Here is an 18,183-nt window from a genome sequence, read left to right on the forward strand (position 1 = left end):
AGTATGTAGATAAATAATCCGTGTGTTGTACAAAATTACCTACGCCTGCCCGAATGTAACTCTAGTCCCTGTTTAAATACCTCCAGTTCTTCTACCATGTTCATAAGGGCATTGCACTCCCATTGTCCATAAACAAATCCCTCATACAACATCGTCGTACCAAGCCACGACAAGAATACAGTAAAAACGATAAAAATAGGATTGAGCCAAGGGTATGGAAACCATGTAGATGCAACTGCAGTGGTAATTAGGAGCATCACGCAAAGCACGAATAATGCTAACTCTTTCTGAGCTCGAGTTTTTGAGAAACGATAACAGCTCGTAAGAGCTTGAACCATTGTTGTAATGCAGGCGTTGGAAATCTCTGAAGGTTCCGAAGACTGCGTTGACCAAGCAGCAGTCTGACTGTCCGAAGGAAAGGTGATATCATTCGCAGAGGGTAGAGCACCCGGAGTCTGGATTTGTAGGACAGACTTCAAACCGAAATGGTCGGAGAAGGAGAATGTGGTACCAGGTACTTCATGTGTGAAGACCACTCTCGACTCTTTGCAATGAAGCACAGGTAATATCCCAGGATTAGAAGAATGGGGTTGTCGGTAGAAAATGTAATCCAGGCGCTTTCCGCAGAATTTACGAGCAGTGGCGTCCAATCCTTTACCAGCGGAGTAAGTATTTATTGGAGAGTCGGCGGTGACTCCAAAATCGTCTATGGCCTCTTGGGGAGAAGGGGTGACGTCCGATGGAGTGTTTGAAAAAGGATGAGTCACGAGCCAAGAGTCTACGAGCCCAGCGTGTTCTCGGATGACTGTCATGGGTAGCGTGGTAGGTATACTGTTGAAGTCTCCCGCCTGTACCGTGAATTATCAAGCACAAAAGAAATCGACGAATGGATAACCACATACTGCAATCACATAACGTCCAAGTTCAGCAGCTCGTCTTGCAAGTTTCGCGAACTCCCATGCATTTACCAACCGATGTGCGCGATTGTGTTCAGGCCCATCTTCACCTCCTTTGGCATAGAGCTAGATATTATGCATATAACTCATCTGAAGGGGATGAAAAGCACTGAGCGGACATACATGAGTGTTGAAAATCTGCACCTCCCCTAACTCAGGGTGAATAATTATAACACTTGCTGCGGCCTTGCCCACGAACCAGTCGCCACCAGCAACGTCAATTGGCGCGCCATTGAGGGAGTAAGGTTGAATTTCGGTAGCGATGATAGGAAACCTTGAAAAGATTGCCAATCCTGCTCCGAGTGCACCGCTAGACGGTCATTGAGTCTTCAGCAAAAAATGAAGTCAAAAAGAATGAAGTCACCTATAAAAGAATTTGGCATATGGAAGATAACTGGCTACACTCTCTCGGACGTATTCAAAATCGGAATACACCCATAATTCTTGGAGAGTCACAATATCGTATTCCTCTGTACGCGAAAGTTCATTCGCGATGGCCACAACTCTATCTCTGCGATTTTTGGAAACAAACTTTAAGCCCCTGCGGGATGGAGGTTAAAGCAAAATGGGGTAAGATAGCATACAAGAAAGTCTCTGACCAGCAATTGAGGGTGAGTATTGAAAGCTCTTGTTCAGCCATGTCGGAGGAACTACTTGGAATTCCACCGGCGCTTAAATAAAGTTATAGGACCGGCGCCTTATGATCACTGTCATCCACAAACCACTATCTACAGAGAGTTCAATTCCTGACATTTAATTCGCATACTACTAGATTGCACTTCCCACACACGTCCTGTATAATAATACACCACCTAACTTAGTATTTCCTCCCTTCATCCCATCCCGATGTCAGGATCCGCACTGGGCTCATTGTTTGCTCAGGATATAGCGCAAGCATGGCTGACCGACTTTTCTCGCTCGCTTTCGACAGGCGACTGTCAAACAGCTACTTCTGCATTTCTTAAGGAAGGGTGGCTTCGAGATATCCTCGTCTTCACATGGAGTAATCGCTCGCTCTTTGGCACTTCTAAAATCATGAAGTACCTTGAGGAGAACTTGAAAAGAGATACACTTTCTGATTTTAGGTTGAACGATGAGTCTCACCTTGCTCCCTACAACAATCAGTCTCTACCTACGGCTGTTTCCTCGGGCTTTACCTTTCGGACGCCTATTGCGTTCGGACAGGGCTTTGTCAATCTATCGCAGGACGAATCTGGAAATTGGAAAGCTCTAACGGTATTGATGATGATGAAAGATCTCATAGGTCATGAAGAATCAGGTCCAGAAGAGGGTGTTTATGAGGGCCACACTCGAGCATGGGTGGACGTGAATGAAGAACGTCGGAAGGCCGTAGAGGAAACCCCTCATGTTATAATTTGTAAGGCTACGCATTTGATCAGTGCTTTTCCGACGTGTAACGACCTCAAACATTACTATCATCATTGATCTAGTGGGTGGTGGACAAACGGGCTTAAACGTTGCAGCAAGATTTCATCAGATGAAAATCCCAAGTATAGTTTTAGAACGAGAAGACAGAATAGGGGATCATTGGCGAAAACGGTACCCGACTTTGAGTTTACATACCCCAAAGAATCATCATTCAAGTAAGTTTATTTTTTCATTGCCTTTTCCCTAGCTCTATTCTCCTTGAATAGTGTTATACAAGCCATATCCCGCGACTTGGCCTATATTTACCCCACGCGATAAGCTTGCAAGCTGGCTCGAGCAGTATGCAGATTCACAAGATCTTGTTATTTGGACACGATCCACCATCCTTCCTACTCCAAAATATGATTACACCTCTAAGAAATGGACCGTCGTTGTTTCCCGCAACGGGGAACATTTAACTTTTCATCCTGCTCACATTGTCATAGCCTGCGGTACGCTCGGGCATCCCCGCATCCCCTCTATAATCAATATGCAAACTTTTGAGGGTCATATTATACACTCTGCGAAATACAATGGGGGGAACGTGTTCTCTGGAAAACAGGTTGTCGTGGTTGGTGCTGGCAACACCGCTGCTGATATATGTCAAGACCTTGTCCATTGCGGTGCCGAGGTGACGATGGTACAACGCTCCTCCACTTGTGTTGTTCCTCGCCCAGTATCTACGGCGAATCTTGATCGGATGTGGCCACAAGAAGTACCGACTGACGTTTCTGACTTGAAGTTTGCTAGTTTACCTCTTCCTCTCATTTATAAATTAGCCACTTCCCGAGCTGCACATATAGCGGAAATTACACAGAGTATGCAAGATGGATTAAAGAAGGCTGGAATGCAGGTAAATCTTGGACCTGGTGGCGCCGGGAACTTTATTCTGGTTTTCAATCGGTTTGGAGGTATGTGTTTGTTAGCATAAACTCCTTCATTAACTCATATGATCCCTCTTATCTTGAAGGCTACTGTGTGTGATAAGCACCTTCATAAAATTCCTCTCACCTCATCCTATGATTATTGAAGGGTTGGACGTTGGAGCGGCCGAGCTAATAATTTCAGGAAAAATCAAGATCAAACAAGGAGTTGAACCAGAACGGTTAACTAAATATTCTATGATTTTCAATGATGGTTCCTCGGTACAAGCCGATGCTATCATATTCGCGTGAGCTTTTGCACAACACACTAGCACACACTACTATTCCCCTTTGACAATTTGCTCATGCTTTTCTATTCCACATACAGGACTGGATACTATTACATTCGAGACATAATGAAAGATACATTTGGGGAAGAAACCATTGAACTGACAGCACCTGTTTGGGGTCTTGATGAAGAGGGAGAAATCCAAGGGAGTTATAGACCTTCTGGTCACCCTGGGGTAAGTAATATTTGTGCCGAAGAGAACTGAATGTCAACATGTCTGTTTATCCCTACTCTACATACCTCACTTTACAGCTCTGGTTCGCTGCTGGTGATTTTTTTTCGTCGAGGTTTTCGTCAAAGCAACTGGTAGGAAATTTCCGAAATCCAAGACGAGCCATGTTTTTACTTGACTTACATAAACAGGCGTTGGAAATCAAGGCGATTGAACTGGGATTCATGTCTTTATGAATTATCGACACATTATGCCTGTGCAAATTTTTGTAGTTACCATTTTATGAACCAGAGTTTGCAAGTGATAGAGCCTTAGTTGCGCGATCGGGTTGTATGTACAATTGTAGTATTTGAAATATGATAGCACGTATCTAGGAAGCCTTAAGATCGTATGTAGGCTATCGACATGCACCCGTTCAGAAATATAGACGAAGGTTCGGTAGTAATACATGGTGACACAAAATAATAGTACAAGGTTGGGAAGTCATAGATGGGGTAAAATACTTACTCCTCCTCAGAAGAGGTGGCCTCATCATATAAGACCACATACTCATCCGGAAGCGTCGTTGCCCGTATGGTAGCTTGAGATTCAGCCCCATGTCCTTCAACTAGAACACTAGTTCGACTGTCTTGCCATAGCTCCTCATCGGAATCGGAATCAGTTACATCCAGCAACGACCCAGAGGTTTCTGAATCATTGTCCGATGTCTCGACATAGTCGCTTACCGAAGGCGCGGAGAGCGCGGTAACAGGCGAACCAGGTATTGACGAATTTCGGTGCAGTCCTTCAGGAGCACCGTTCCTGTTCGCGTCGTTGTTTGCAACAGCGGAAGAGGGAGTGGAAGCAGCTGTAGGCATAATTATGATGGAGGACGACGATAAATAGTCAGAGGAAGCTAGAGTTTCTGGGCTGTCTCGTTGGAAAGCTTCGGAGACGGTGATACTGACGAGAAAGAGGCCATAAGCATGCTGCAAGATTCAATAGTCTGTTGTTATAACCACTCACTCGAGCCAGATGCTATGACCAAAGAGGTTTCCTTCACCATCTCTGAGTCTGTAGTACGCCACATAGCGACCTGGATTTTCAGGCGCTTTGAGTTCTCCGGTCCACAACTCAATTTGTTCGTTAGGTTGAACGACGCCAACTGATTGCGGCTGTATAGTAGTATTATCTTTTGCAAACGATTCCCCAGCAACGAACACAAGTTCAGTACCTTCCGGCCAAGGTCTGCTCCCACCATTGCGCATTACCCATGCTTTCAAAAATTCAGCGCCCGGAGCAACTACTTGGCCATCAACTATGTTTCTGTCAGCTACGAACTCTGCGTTGAGAGTGTTCAAAGTGGAGGGTGTAGAAGGGAGCGAAACAACAGGAGGCACGGGGGCGGAGGGTGTACCAATAAGAGCCTCCTTAGACTCCATTGCAGTGATGAAAGGATTGGTCGCCGGCATTTTGATGCCACTCAGGATAGACGCCAGGGAACGTACCGAACGTTCGGATTCCGAAAGAGAATTGGATGACGCCGGTCGAGAAAGAAGAGGTTCTCTCTCACCAACAATAGAAGACTCTTCAGCAGGTATCCCACTTCCAGTTGACTGTGCCATGGAACGACGCAGGTCACGGGAGAAGGAAGGCTCGTCGTCCATCAAATGTCTGATCTCCTGAAAATTTTCCGGCCAGAAGCCGGAAGCGACCGTCGAAGACGGGACCGGGGGTAGAACATGTATTGGACTATGCTCCCTCCTTGATATGTTACTTGAAGGATGAGAAGGAATTCTGACCAGGAAGGGATTTCCATTCCCATGGACACGTCCCCAATCCGGGGAATTCTGGGAAGATATCGTGTTATAATCTACACCAGACGGAGCCATCACCGGATAATCACAGGTACGTTCTGGACTAGGCGAACGAGCAGGAGCGCGTTGGGATTCAGACATATACTCTCCAGGAATAATGAACGGAGAACGGGGCCTAGCATAGGGTGTGTGTTTCCAAAGTGGAGACGGGGTACGAATCGATTCATGAACCAATGGCTTACTCTGAATAGGGGGAAGAGTAATAGGGGGAGAAGTCCGCAACATAGTCGACAACGATAAAGATTCAATGGGCGGGAGATTGAAGAACGTCGGCATCGCGCCAGGTATCATCATGGTAGGCGAGGGGCTCCGCGTAGAGACGGGTGAAAAGTTGCGCACGGGAGCAGGAGCAGGGAGTGAAGTATTTTCCACTTCACTTTCCGGCGTTTGGCTTCGAGCAGATTGGGATCTAAAGTAAAAGGGAGAAGGAGGCTGAGCCTCAGGCGAAGGTATACCATGGGTCCCAGCTGCGGGGTTCCGCAAGCATCCGGATCCATAGGAACCAGTAGGTGAAGGCGCACGAAGACTGGCGGGTGCAGCCTCGATAGGAGAGCGGTCTGACGCGCTTGTCGCGATATCATTGGCAGGCGGTCGAAATTCACCGACGTTGTTGCGATGTACTGTGGGTAGAGCAGTGCCAACATCTTTGACTTTCAACAATGGATGTGTAGCTGGGTGCACGGCAATCGGCAGCGCTTCGCATGCACTAAAATAGCGCTATTGAGCACGACTGCAGATTCAAAACCACTAGAAACTTACCTGCAAAGGTCAAAGTCTGGACAATCTTGATGCATACACTAAAACACCGTAAATCTCACATAGAGACAAATGAGAATCAATATACCTTATAACGGATACCGAAAATCCGCCGCGAGCAGGAGTCGCAAGTGGCAAAATGTTCTTTGACGGGGGTCTGGTCACGGCGCTGCAACACACCAAGTTAGTAGATCTGGGAACTAACGTGACGAGACGACCTACAATAAAATCTTCGGGTCGAGAAACCTTGACAAATGCATGACGTGGATGGTGTTCATTCGTGATGCTATAGATAAAATCAGCATCCAAATTATCAGCTGAAAGGAGAAACAGACGTGAAACAGTTGGCTAAAAGGTTGAATAAGCACACAATATTGCAGTTGATAGTTACGAATGACTCACCACAGCAGTCCCAATCCGGGCAATTGATGCATTTCTACCAGATAAAAATTAGAATATATACATAGCGATTGTGGAAGCAGGTGTCGTACATAACGGTCACCACGAATTCTAGATTCACACAAATCACACACTGCGTTATGGACCACGGGCTGAGAGGATTGGACTGGGGATCCATTGTGACGCATGGGTGGAGCCACCTCTCGCTCGCCGCTACCACTGAAAACATTATGGACCACGACACGCCCAGGTTCGGAGATTTCGAAGAACTCATGGAAGGGTGTGTGACGTGCAGCAGCACCATTAGCGATGCATGATGAACATAGATCATAATCTATGAAACCAAGGGTTAATGGACAATATTTTGGGACACGAACAGACTGCAAACACCAACCTGGACAATCAAGACATTTGTGTCTGACCCCTTCTATGATAGAGCGACAAGAATCGCACGAAACACCGTGGTGAACGACTCGACCGTTCTCATTTCTCGCAGACTCGTTTTCACCAACGGGAAGAGCAAAAGGCACAGTATGAGGGACAGGCATTTCTGGAGCAACGTCCTCCCTAAGTACAGGTGCCATTGTAGGAACAGATGGAAGCAAAAGAGATCCAAATGTCAAAGGAACAGAGCCCCAGGAGGCGGGTTGTAATGGAGAGGGTGTAGGAGTAGGCGTGGAATTGGGGGCACAGTAACTGCATGTTTGTTTCTTCCAAACATGAGGACTTCCGAAAAAGCAATCACTAATGCTCGTAGTCTCAAGGCAGGTGACGCACTAAAGCATGATATGAGATGAGTTCGAATGGATTAGATATAAGTAACACCTACCAGCTTGTTGTTGCATGTCGAGCAATCGAACCAAGGACCCTGTTTAATGACACCACAGCGCCAACAAAGATTGTACTGACAAAGAGGCGGATGCATAGGCACAGAAGGGAGGGAAAGAGTTGACGACGATTCAGGTACGTTAGAAGGTGGAACCTGAAGCGGTATCTTCGGTAGCTGGATCGAATCTTCGGAGTGGGGCACTTGATTCAGTGGCATAGGAATGTCATTCTGAGGAGATGGTTCAAGTGAGGCGATGACGCGGTCTAAGTCAACCTTGAAGCTTGTGATTAACTCTTGAACATCCTTCCTAGTTTGTGCAACGGCGCAGCATGAAGCAATGTCATGCTGCGGGACAGTAGGCGGATCATTTGTTTCAGGCTTGCCTACATCCATTGGTTCCTGAGGGCAGGGCCTCGACGAAAAGATAATGGGAGGAGGGGGGATATGAGAATAAGAGATCCGACCGAAAGATGGTTCTACGACAGGGAATGGATTAGAAACGACCGGCTTCTGAGGATTTGAAGCCTGAGGCTGCCATGTATGAGGACTGGATGGGAGTTTATGTGGAGTTTCGTCGGAAACAGAAACCCTTAGCGACGGACCCATCCAAGCTCTGCCCTTGAAGGGAGCGACGGCGAGATCATACTCTGCGGCATTGCGCACTTCCCTGGATAGAAGCACCCGAGAATCGGAGGAGTCCGGTGAAAAGAGTAACTTGGAAAGAACGATGGAATGGCTTATTGGGAAGACCCTGTACAGCTTTACGAAGAGATAAGCTTACTGGAACTTGTCTGGGGTGAAGAAACATACCTGGTGGTAAAGTTGGTCGAATGAAGGAAAGGAATCACATTCAGGAAAGCTCAATTTCCGTGTCTCTGAGCGGTATGTGGCTTTGACGGTGAATGGCATTGGATACGAGGTAAGTAGTGGGAGAGTAATAAGAAGGCGCAGCCGAAAGCGGCGCAATGCGTAACTTATATGAGATCATATGACTCAACTCACGTGCTAATTAATGGCCGACGGCGGTTCGGCGCGCTGCTCAGTGCTGAGCGCTCTCGTCGCTCCTCGTTTTCCCCACGACTTCGAAAAGTTCAAATGGTAGATGCCACTAATGTTGAAGACGAATATGACTTGTTCGATGACTTCTCTGACCTGACAGAAGAACAACTTGCACAAATTGACGCCGCTACCTCTTCCGCATCGGCATCAACTCCAAAGAGTATCCCTCACGTACAAGTTGAGCTGGAAGGAACCGATATCTCGACCGAGACGTGCAATGACCCCAACGGTGATACTCATAGGCCAAACGAATCCGAGCGGGTTTCCCCTTTGCAGCAATTCCGCAAGAACAATATCCTTTCTGTGACCGACCTAGTCTCACCTTCATGGTACAAGAATTGCTAATGAATGCAATGAGAAATTGACGGAAAGCATATAGGTGTGAAGTGCAATTTGATTATGGGCTGCGACAACTGCGACATCGGAAACTCAAGGATCGACCAGCATCTTTTGTAACAGACCAAGGGAAAGAGATTATCGTTGACAAGGGTGTAGCAGCGAAATCTGACGCCACAAAGAAGAAAGGAGTGGTATAGACTTTCAATTGCGCTCTCACAAAGCTTCGCTGACGCCTTCATAGTCTGTGCACAAGAGATTGGAACGAGAGATCCGACCGGAAGAGATCAAAGTACAAGTCACTACCGAAGAAGAAAGGTGGGGACTGCGGTATAATAATTTCCCAGCATCTGTTCTTCAAATATTCAAACTAATATCTCTATCTAGAATGATAAATATGATTGATTGTATCGACTCTCTATTGTTGTTAGGTTGCGCTGTTCGTCTTTCTATTCTAAGCTAGTGACGCTCCTAACCCAACGCTCAGCGTGAAACACCTGTATTTGGCCTTATAGAGGGAAATATAGTTGTGGGGATTATTGTGCGTGCCGAGCTTTGATAACGCCTGCTATTCCTCATTCATCAGTGTAGGACGAGATCACCTTTTCGCAAGCATCACCTTCGTCTCCTAATCACGACAAGAAGCGCGGATTTCAATCTTCGCCATCCACCCCTCAAAAGCCCAAACGAACTCGTCGGTCTCCTTCCCCCTCTCAGTCTCGAATCACGTCATTCTTGTCTCCTGCCAAGGCCTCCATCACTCTTTCCACTTTGGATCCACCATCTTCATCTAGTAACCATCACAGTCCACCTACTCTTCACTTGATCGATACCAAAACTCGACGAACAAATTCGTTACCTGGAGACGAAGACACACTGCCCTCTCGCTTTCAGCTTATGCTCTATCATCGCATGCTAACAAAACTTATGGCTACAACGGACGCTTTCGATTTTTCCTCCTTCTGGCAGAAACTGAAACTTGATGATGTCGCATCATTTTCTCATACGTTTCTTGCCCAAACTTTACTGACATCAGAAACAAACTGTCTTCACCATCTTACTGATCTGTGGCATATTGCAGTATCTCGATTGAACGGGGCAAAGATTGATTCCACTCTTCAACTAGTTTATCGCTTGCAACCAAATCGACAACGAAGTTTTCGAAAGAGTCAGAAAGGATCATTCACCTCTTCACGGGAGGAAATTGAAATTGCAAAAGCAATTGAGGACAGTATGCGAGACTTTCAACTTAAATCGAAGGACGAGCAACAACTCGCCCAAGCCCTGGCTCATAGTGTGACTGATCCAGAAGTGGGTAGCTCGGTGACCGAACAGGAGAAGAATCTTGTCGATGATCCTGAGCTGCTGTGGGCGTTAGAGCAGTCGTTGTTAACGCGTCTTAATGACAACGGACTCGATTCCACTGGTGAGAACATTCTTTGGAGCTGGAGCAAGTTGTGCTGAGCTTCTTGCAGCTCAGTCCCAGGACATTCAGAGACCATCACCTATAGACAATGCCACGCAGCATCAATCGTTTGGTAATCATCACTCTGATATCATTGGAACAAAGGAATTCGAGTTTGACGCTAAGTGTCTTGACGAATATCTGGAAGACATCTTGAAGTGGTGGAATGGGGACCGCAAACCCCGAGGTGTCTCTCTAGAACAGTCGGGACGGTGTTTGTACGTTCATTTGTTCTAATCCAGCATTCTTTGTCAATCGACCCTAACGTTATTTAGCTCTTGTGAGTACCGTTTTGGATGTGAATGGCGCGAGAAGAAGGCCAGAGAAGTAGAGGAGGGATTGAAACTTCGGAGGCAACAGAAAGACGTCATTTGACCGCGCACAATACTGTTATCTATAACCACAGTCTACTCGATATTTAATTATTCGTATTTATCTGGATTAGCAGCGCGAATTGCGCCGGATGTATCATATCAGATCAGCGGAGTGTGGGGTAGCCAAGGTCACCATCACCGGTCTTCAACCAAAACGCCCAACTCTGCTCAATCTTTCTTCTCGACTCTCCTTCCAAACTTTTTCGTGCTTCTGCCAAATTAATTAGTTCCACATGGGATCTGCCTATGAAGAAGATCATGTCCTGCACTGGTCATTCCGCGGCACACATATCCTTCTTCCCGGCCTCCGCCTTAGTTCTTTCGGATCCTTCACCGCTGCTTCGCTCTTCGTCATCGCTATATGTTTCTCCGAACGATTTCTCTCTTTCATATCTGAACAAGAATGGCGACCGCCTTTCGTCGCTCGCTCTCGATGGCAGAATGCATTCTGGAAGACGGCGTTGTATTGGGTGATAACGCTGCTTAGATTGTATGTCTTGGAAACACAACTAAGGAGATACTGGGATTGAGCATATTAATTCAGACTGTACATGTTATGTGCCATGTCTTTCCACTTTGGTACGTCTATGTCTGTTATGACACGAGCTCACTGGCGGCTGATTCATTGGAAAGGATTACTGCTAGTCATAGTGCGTACAAGATGTCTTCCAAAGAAATACAGACTTAACCCTATCATGAAGGTTACTTCATTGGCTGTGGCTCACCTATTGATTGAAGTCAGAAAGGACATCCAGTCGTCAGATACAAGGGGGTATGTTCTCGAGGTAGCCATCATATCTTACTCAAGCTAACGCGTCGTATCATGATATTCTAGGGCGTATTCATCAATCGAACAACCCTTCCACGACGATACGCCAAATCATCACCTTCCTTCTGTGCGGCTTCGTTCAAAATCCAAACCGAATGGTATATTCATCCATCCCCAACATTCAAATCTTGCGCGAGCCGACGCTGCTGCTCTTCAATTAGGGCTGGGTGGTCCAACAGAGCGAGTCAGTGGCAGCGTTTATCAACTGAAGGAAGAAGCTTCATGGAAAACTGGGACAGGAAAAGATGTTGCGAGAGCATTACTCGGCGGATCTCATCAACAGTTAAACACAAACCGATACTCCTTCGATGTCGGGTCGGATTCGGATTGTTCTGATTCTGAAATGTAAAGTACCGAGGATATGCAGATTATTATCATGAGCACGATTCATCATTGATAGTGAATGATCAAGTTGGTAGATGCATAAATATACAAACATGGTAAGCAGTAAATGAGTCCATGGTCCATGGTCAGTTTCCACCGTTGACTAAAGCAGCCTGTTTGGCTACAAGCCCGCCTCGCTTAGAAGTTGGTGTTCTAGTTGCTTCCGACTCTACAGCAGTCTTACGCTGCCATTGGTCAATCAACTTGCCAACACCCTGGTAAGGCCGCTCTGGAGAGGGAGATCTTATGTCACCGGACCGAGCGGGTTCATCAGGTGCTAACGTAGGTTTTCGTTTTTGGGGAAAAGGTATTTGGGCGTCTGCTTTTGTTGATATCCGATGTGCGCGAGGAGTTGCCAGCTCCGGGGGTTCGTTCGACGTTGTATAGCGCTTGTTGGGCGATGGACGAGGCGTTGCTCTAGATGTAGGGCGATTCTTCGAAGGAAAATGTGTATCATCCGTATCCGTTGAAGGAGGGTTAATAGGTCCATCTCGTTGCGAAAGAGCAGAAGCCTGCGAAGAAGACTTATTCTCAGTAACAGGGACAGGCACTTTCTGTGAAACGATTCTGGAAGAGGCTGTTGGTATGCCAGTCTTAGCAACAGCGTCGATAGCCTCGAAACGTTGTACCATGTCAGAGATCGATGTCCTGCGAGCGGTCCTCGTTTGAGGAACTTCGGGAGGGGTCAATCCAGCAGAAGGTGGAGCATACCCATCTGTAGATTTCGAAGGGAATATGAACATTGACTGTGGCCGGGAACGCGACGAAGAAGCCGGACTGGTGATATTACTCTTGACTGGTGGTGGGTTTGTAACATTACTTTGTTGACCAATCAAATTTCCTGCTGGTCGGCTTGGACTAGGAGATGAGACTAGCTGTGGCGAGATAGATCTCTGATGTGGAGTAGTTGGAATGACAGGGGTGGCTAACGAACGATGTTTGGACAAACCCTCCGATTTGGGTAAAGGCGTTACCGTGGCACGGGCCGAGTCCTTTCGAGTCTCCCGCTTCTTTTCGGGGCTGACCCTATCCCCTCCTCCTCCCCCTCCTCCCCAGAGATCAACAAGGTCGTGTACAGAGCTCTGCCGACCCTTTCTACGCTTCTTAGTATCTGGGGACACATTTATCGAACGGGTAACATCCTCAGGGCCTTCGTCGGCACTAGACGACGTGTAGGATTCCTTGAGTTGCTGGGGTGCAGAAGGGGTAACAGGACTCCAATTCTCTGTCAAGCGCTCGGTACGTGCAGGCTCAGCGGCAGTTTCCAAGTCTGGGAAGACGCGATGTGCCCGCCGAGATGGGGATTCTGGTGGTAGGGACTCAGGAGTTACAGCAACCGCTTGATGAATCGGGATGTGACTCTTCTCTATGTAAGAAGCCCGTTTGCTAGGAGAATCACGTAACACAGGCTGGGGAGTTTCGACAGTACGTGTCGCTGGCGATGAAAATTCTGATATGTCATCTCCTGTTAACCAGTCACGCTGTGATGGCCTTGAAGGTAGTCGAGGTGCAACCTCTGACGAAACGGGCATTTGAGAAGAGGAAATCTTGGGATTATGCAGTCCATTACTTCGATCTTGGGAAGTTTTGGTGGCCGAGGAGCCGTGACGCTTGCGAACTGAATTCCCGCGCGAGATGCTGTTGGAAGAGCTAGGCGTCTTCGTAGCTTTCAAAGCATCCATACCTGGGGTGGTGGCCCCGGTCCGCAAAACAATGCTACTGATCTGCTCTGTTCGGGCACCATCTGATCTGAGAGCCATTGGGGAGGAAGAATTGGGGCGAGGTAAATTGGAAGCAGCTGTGTTTGTAGGCTTTGCGACGGGAAGTTTGCTGGACAGTTTCGGTTCGCTGGGTACATGAGGAACAGGCTTGAGAGAATCTTTACTACGCTGACGATTATGTCCTGGAGCAAATGATGCATCAAGCTCTTCCAACGAAGGAAATTTATATTCTGCAGCAAACGCATCTGGGGATTGCGGTTGGGATGAGCCAGGTCTGGACGAAGGAGGCTGAGAGCTCCATGAGGAGCCGGAGGTATCTTGCTTTAGAGGAGCGGCAGGAATACCTAAAGTTTGGGGTCCGGAAGGAGACGGTGATGTATACGAAGGTTTAGGGGACAGCGAGGGTTTAGGCACCAAAAAGTTATTCCCGTACTTTCCATTGGAGTACTGATTAACCGATATAGCTAGACCGGTCCTCAATTTCCTGGCTTCTGCAAGGGTGGGTGCAGGCTTATTGTTTGAAGAAAGTCCTAAACCATCGAATGCGTCTTTCTCCTGGATGCGGGTAGCAGGTTTCAGAGGCTGGTCGCTGATACGGTGGGAAAGTGGGGGCCTTTCTGCAACCTTCAATCCTGGGCTGGGCGAAACCGTTGGCTTCATGACCTGTGAGTTTAAGTTGGATGACTTCCACAATTGTTCACCAAAATCATCCCCAAACCCTCGTTGACCAGCCTTCGGACCAACGTAATCTGAACCGACACTCCAGACGTCTTTCTGAGGTTTAGACGTGCGAGCAGACTGAGCGGTGACTGCCTGCCATGCCTTTTCCTCGTCCTCCAACCAATTCTTCTCTTTCGTAGTTTCGGTAGCCTTTGTCGGAGAGGACGATCTAGATGACTCTTTGGATACAGCCGGCCGACCCCGTCTCATCGGAGCGATCGCTTCTAGAACCTTATCGCGCGCTTGAACACCTGCGTTTCTTGGCACTGATGGAGCTGGAGAGACACTAGGATTCGCACCGTTAACAGTAACAGTCATGGCAGGGTCTTGCCTATATGAAATCGTACTATGAACAGGATTAAGAGAGGGTGATTTTTGTTGTGGCTGAATCCGAGGAGCAAGAGGTTGAGGTTGAGGTATGCTGTACTGGAACTGGGATTTAGTGCCTCGAAGCCGGTGTACTTGAACAAGTAATTCAAAGACTGAAGGTCTCTGAGTACCATGCTCGCGAAGCATGGATGCTATGAAACATGATATGAATTCTGGCATGTGAGGCGAGCAGAAATCGTCCTATAACGTACCAATCAAAGCATTCATTTGAGACGAATAAACTGGATACGGGGGAATGCGATATTGAACATTGAGAATTGCGAGTGGCCCATGTTCCTCAAACGGAGTAGTATAGTAGCACAACTTGTATAGCAAAACGCCCAGCGCCCAAACATCGCTCTTCTCGTCAATTGGCCGTCGAAGATGCGCATCGATCATTTCAGGAGCTCTGTACTGAAGAGTAGTGTGTCGATTCAAATCTTCCTCCAATGCTCGAACTTCCTGCATGTTGGCGGGCGGCCTCGTTGCTACGGTGGTTGCTGAGCCAAAATCACACAGTTTAAAAGAGGTAGGTGAAGCCTGCAAAATATTCTCCACTTTGAGATCTCGATGGAGTAGCGGGGGACGCGAATTGTGCATGTAAGCAACACCTTCGCATACGTCAACAAATATTTGAAGGATCTCTGATTCGGTCAGTCTTTCACGTAGCCGTCGATTCATCATGTCAATTATACCACCACCTAAAAAGCTTGGTCAAGATCGAGCGTGCAGTCGAATATTATCGCAGCGCACCTGGGCAGAATTCCATGAGAATAAATACTTCATAGAGACCATTTGACATCCTGTGCCAAGCAGCGTCGATGAGATGGACAATGTTGGGGTGCCCTTTCAACAACCTCTGCAATAAGACCTCAACGGAGCAGCGTGATTGTTAACCTTTGATACACACCATGATATCAACTTCCTTCTTCACATCGGTCAACATGGCCTCATTAGCGACGGCAATCCTCTTCAGAACATGGTGTGTTGTATTGTAGACTGGCGTGGCCGTTCGAACCAAATAAACATGGGCGAATCCGCCTGCGTAAGAAGAAAATAAAGCAAGTGAATACAAACAAGTGAAATAAGAAGGAGTAGGTTGAACCTTGCGAAAGGTACCGTTCAACTTGGACAGTATATTTGTTGACGGAGATGGATTGTCCTGGCACAAGAGTTCCTTTGTTCTGCTGGTAAGCAAAGGCTTGTGAAGCATCCATTTTCAAAGCCTATATGCCCGCAATCGAGGAGAGTCGAGGGCGATGGAAGCAGGTGGAATTGGAAGTATAGTGCAGGACTGACTTGGGTGTAAAGTAACAGTTGCGCTACTTGGTTGCATGGCTCATCACCACGTGGCTGCCGAATTAATCTTCCTCCAACTTGTTCTGCTAACTGCTTCCAATCATCATGACCGAGCACCTACTCGCAAATCTCGGGGTACCGTACTCTCGACCAGGGACCCCTGGAGCTCACTCTAATGTACAAATTGGTTGGATTGGTCTCGGGCAAATGGGTTCGTTATCGCGCGTTCATTCGTGCCAATCTCAATTTCTGTGTGTACTTATCATTCATTGTTGGCGATGAATCACATAGGTTATTATATGGCTCGGAATTTGGCCAAAGTGTGTATGCATGGTACATCAGGTTGCTGTCTTTTGCTGATCTGACTGGCACTAGCGAGTGACACCTCCTGGGTCTCAGCACTTACCTTTGAAAGTTTGGAATCGCACAGCGAACAAAGCCGAGAAGCTTCAACAGCAGCTCGGCAAAGCACTTATTATCATTGCTGCGGACATCGAGGAGATAGCCACAACTTGCGATGTTATTATCACCAACCTCTCTAACGACGAGGTGGTGAAAGAAGTTTACGAGCAATGTGCCAGGTACCTCAAAGTACGGATCTCCGATCCTTGTTTCTCTTGCGGCAGCTGATTAGATTACTTGCAGCTTGCACCTCCAGTGAAGAACAAGATCTTCGTTGAAACCAGCACGGTTTGTCCTTACTTAACCTCCTGGTCTTCCCCCTAACTGAATACCCTAAGATCCTGCCACGTCTTTCAGGTAAGGTATTCTACCCTCGTACTGTCGGCAACTCATCGACCATCTATCTCGTAGGCGAGCTGGATTATCTTATTTCTCGGCTTGCACATTGTCATTATCTCAGTTGTCCGGTATTCGGCAGGCCCAATGTCGCAGATAAAGCTCAACTTCTAATCGTAATTAAGAGTAGCGGTGTCTATTTGCCTGACACTAATTATTTGCGTATATAGGTAATGGCGGGCGAGTATCGCTCAAAGAAAGAAGTATGTGAAGATTTTCGCATTCCTTGTCGAGTCATTGCTCATAGACACCGACTTGACTTTCCACTCGTTATCTTCAGGTAGCGTATCTGCTTGTCCCTGCTGTAGGTGTGTATGTGCATATCACGTTTGTGTGTATTTTGCTCATCCTAGTGACTTTTTGTAGGTCGCAAGGTCATAGACCTCGGAGAAAACGTAGAAAAAGGTTAGTCAATGACTCACACATCCGTTATTCCATGAACCCTCGACTCGAAATAGCTCCTACTTTCAAACTTCTTGGAAACTCAATGATTCTCGGTGCCGTGGAAGTCATTGCTGAGGCATACACCCTCGGTAAGTTTATACTCAGGCTTCAAAGGGAGTCTTTCCGTAATCAGATGTATATGTTCAGGGGATAAGGCTGGCATAGAAGCAGGACGAATTCAAGATCTCATAGGAGGTATGTAAGGGTGTTTCCTGTGCTATCAGCAACACGAATCGTTACTGATAATTGCAAAGAAATTCTCCCGGCACCTGGGTACGTTTGCGTTTCTTAGCATGCTGTAGTGAGAATTAGACTAACGCAGGACACAGTCTAATGGGTTATGCCGATCGGATGGCCCGCGATGATTACAACGGCGAAGATGGATTTTCTCTGGAGGGTGGGATCAAAGATGCTTCGTAGGTCAATGTATTCATACGACTGACATGCATACTAACTGGCCCCGCAGTCACATTCGCCATCTCACTGCAAAGTACAGTGCCCCCATGCCAATGATTGATATCGCCCATCAACGCCTGATAACCGCTCGGGCTATACATACAACTCAGAAAGAAGAGGGTACACAAAGTCATGATGTTCTTGACTGGACAGCGCTGATAGCAGGATCGCGAGTTGCTGCAGGATTGGACCCTTTCCAAAGCAGAAAGGTAAGTGATATATTCGTGTTATAACTTTCAGCGATATATTCATATTGCTTGTGTTCAGGCTAAGGCTGTCGTCGAAGAGGCATGAAAGCAATGATCTAACATACGTATGTAG

The 18,183-nt window shown here is 47.1% G+C and overlaps 7 protein-coding genes across 7 annotated transcripts; 4 read left to right on the plus strand and 3 right to left on the minus strand.

The window, feature by feature from the left end:
- Positions 1-35: 35 nt before the first annotated feature.
- C8R40DRAFT_1032008 (Endonuclease/exonuclease/phosphatase) lies at positions 36-1,596 on the minus strand (the record flags this gene model as incomplete). Its single annotated transcript, XM_046223218.1, has 5 exons — positions 36-848; positions 903-1,022; positions 1,080-1,266; positions 1,321-1,497; positions 1,556-1,596. The coding sequence occupies 5 exons, from the start codon at positions 1,594-1,596 to the stop codon at positions 36-38; spliced, it is 1,338 nt and encodes a 445-aa protein (XP_046092142.1).
- A 74-nt stretch (positions 1,597-1,670) lies between these two features.
- C8R40DRAFT_13962 (FAD/NAD-P-binding domain-containing protein) lies at positions 1,671-4,387 on the plus strand. The gene is made up of 8 exons (XM_046234147.1): positions 1,671-2,334; positions 2,408-2,560; positions 2,612-3,295; positions 3,355-3,360; positions 3,417-3,555; positions 3,636-3,771; positions 3,849-3,902; positions 3,960-4,387. Exons 1-8 carry the CDS (start codon positions 1,803-1,805, stop codon positions 4,002-4,004), a joined length of 1,749 nt encoding a protein of 582 aa, XP_046092143.1. The 5' UTR covers positions 1,671-1,802; the 3' UTR covers positions 4,005-4,387.
- On the minus strand, positions 4,272-8,517 carry C8R40DRAFT_1164470 (uncharacterized protein; the record flags this gene model as incomplete). The annotated part of the gene is made up of 10 exons (XM_046230505.1): positions 4,272-4,710; positions 4,774-6,330; positions 6,384-6,421; positions 6,469-6,549; positions 6,603-6,666; positions 6,716-6,728; positions 6,783-6,816; positions 6,872-7,555; positions 7,609-8,367; positions 8,419-8,517. The coding sequence occupies 10 exons, from the start codon at positions 8,515-8,517 to the stop codon at positions 4,272-4,274; spliced, it is 3,768 nt and encodes a 1,255-aa protein (XP_046092144.1).
- Positions 8,518-8,657: 140 nt separating this feature from the next.
- C8R40DRAFT_1269668 (exonuclease V a 5' deoxyribonuclease-domain-containing protein) lies at positions 8,658-10,920 on the plus strand. Its single transcript, XM_046234025.1, has 7 exons — positions 8,658-8,996; positions 9,047-9,197; positions 9,248-9,442; positions 9,491-9,544; positions 9,595-10,429; positions 10,479-10,686; positions 10,744-10,920. Exons 1-7 carry the CDS (start codon positions 8,704-8,706, stop codon positions 10,841-10,843), a joined length of 1,836 nt encoding a protein of 611 aa, XP_046092145.1. The 5' UTR covers positions 8,658-8,703; the 3' UTR covers positions 10,844-10,920.
- Position 10,921: 1 nt separating this feature from the next.
- Positions 10,922-12,059, plus strand: C8R40DRAFT_1076327 (copper transporter). Its single transcript, XM_046226921.1, has 5 exons — positions 10,922-11,332; positions 11,387-11,421; positions 11,476-11,492; positions 11,544-11,614; positions 11,678-12,059. Exons 1-5 carry the CDS (start codon positions 11,076-11,078, stop codon positions 12,018-12,020), a joined length of 723 nt encoding a protein of 240 aa, XP_046092146.1. The 5' UTR covers positions 10,922-11,075; the 3' UTR covers positions 12,021-12,059.
- An 82-nt stretch (positions 12,060-12,141) lies between these two features.
- On the minus strand, positions 12,142-16,082 carry C8R40DRAFT_1164473 (uncharacterized protein; the record flags this gene model as incomplete). The annotated part of the gene is made up of 5 exons (XM_046230506.1): positions 12,142-15,017; positions 15,078-15,566; positions 15,619-15,724; positions 15,776-15,906; positions 15,971-16,082. The coding sequence occupies 5 exons, from the start codon at positions 16,080-16,082 to the stop codon at positions 12,142-12,144; spliced, it is 3,714 nt and encodes a 1,237-aa protein (XP_046092147.1).
- A 187-nt stretch (positions 16,083-16,269) lies between these two features.
- On the plus strand, positions 16,270-18,156 carry C8R40DRAFT_1164474 (NAD(P)-binding protein; the record flags this gene model as incomplete). The annotated part of the gene is made up of 15 exons (XM_046230507.1): positions 16,270-16,375; positions 16,456-16,484; positions 16,540-16,755; positions 16,810-16,854; positions 16,905-16,923; positions 16,978-17,078; positions 17,133-17,165; positions 17,243-17,270; positions 17,329-17,367; positions 17,421-17,495; positions 17,554-17,601; positions 17,661-17,679; positions 17,736-17,822; positions 17,873-18,071; positions 18,130-18,156. 15 exons carry the CDS (start codon positions 16,270-16,272, stop codon positions 18,154-18,156), a joined length of 1,071 nt encoding a protein of 356 aa, XP_046092148.1.
- Positions 18,157-18,183: the final 27 nt, after the last annotated feature.

This window comes from Lentinula edodes (assembly GCF_021015755.1).
Source record: "Lentinula edodes strain Le(Bin) 0899 ss11 chromosome Unknown C8R40scaffold_1, whole genome shotgun sequence".
NCBI classification, from domain to species: Eukaryota; Fungi; Basidiomycota; class Agaricomycetes; order Agaricales; family Omphalotaceae; genus Lentinula; species Lentinula edodes.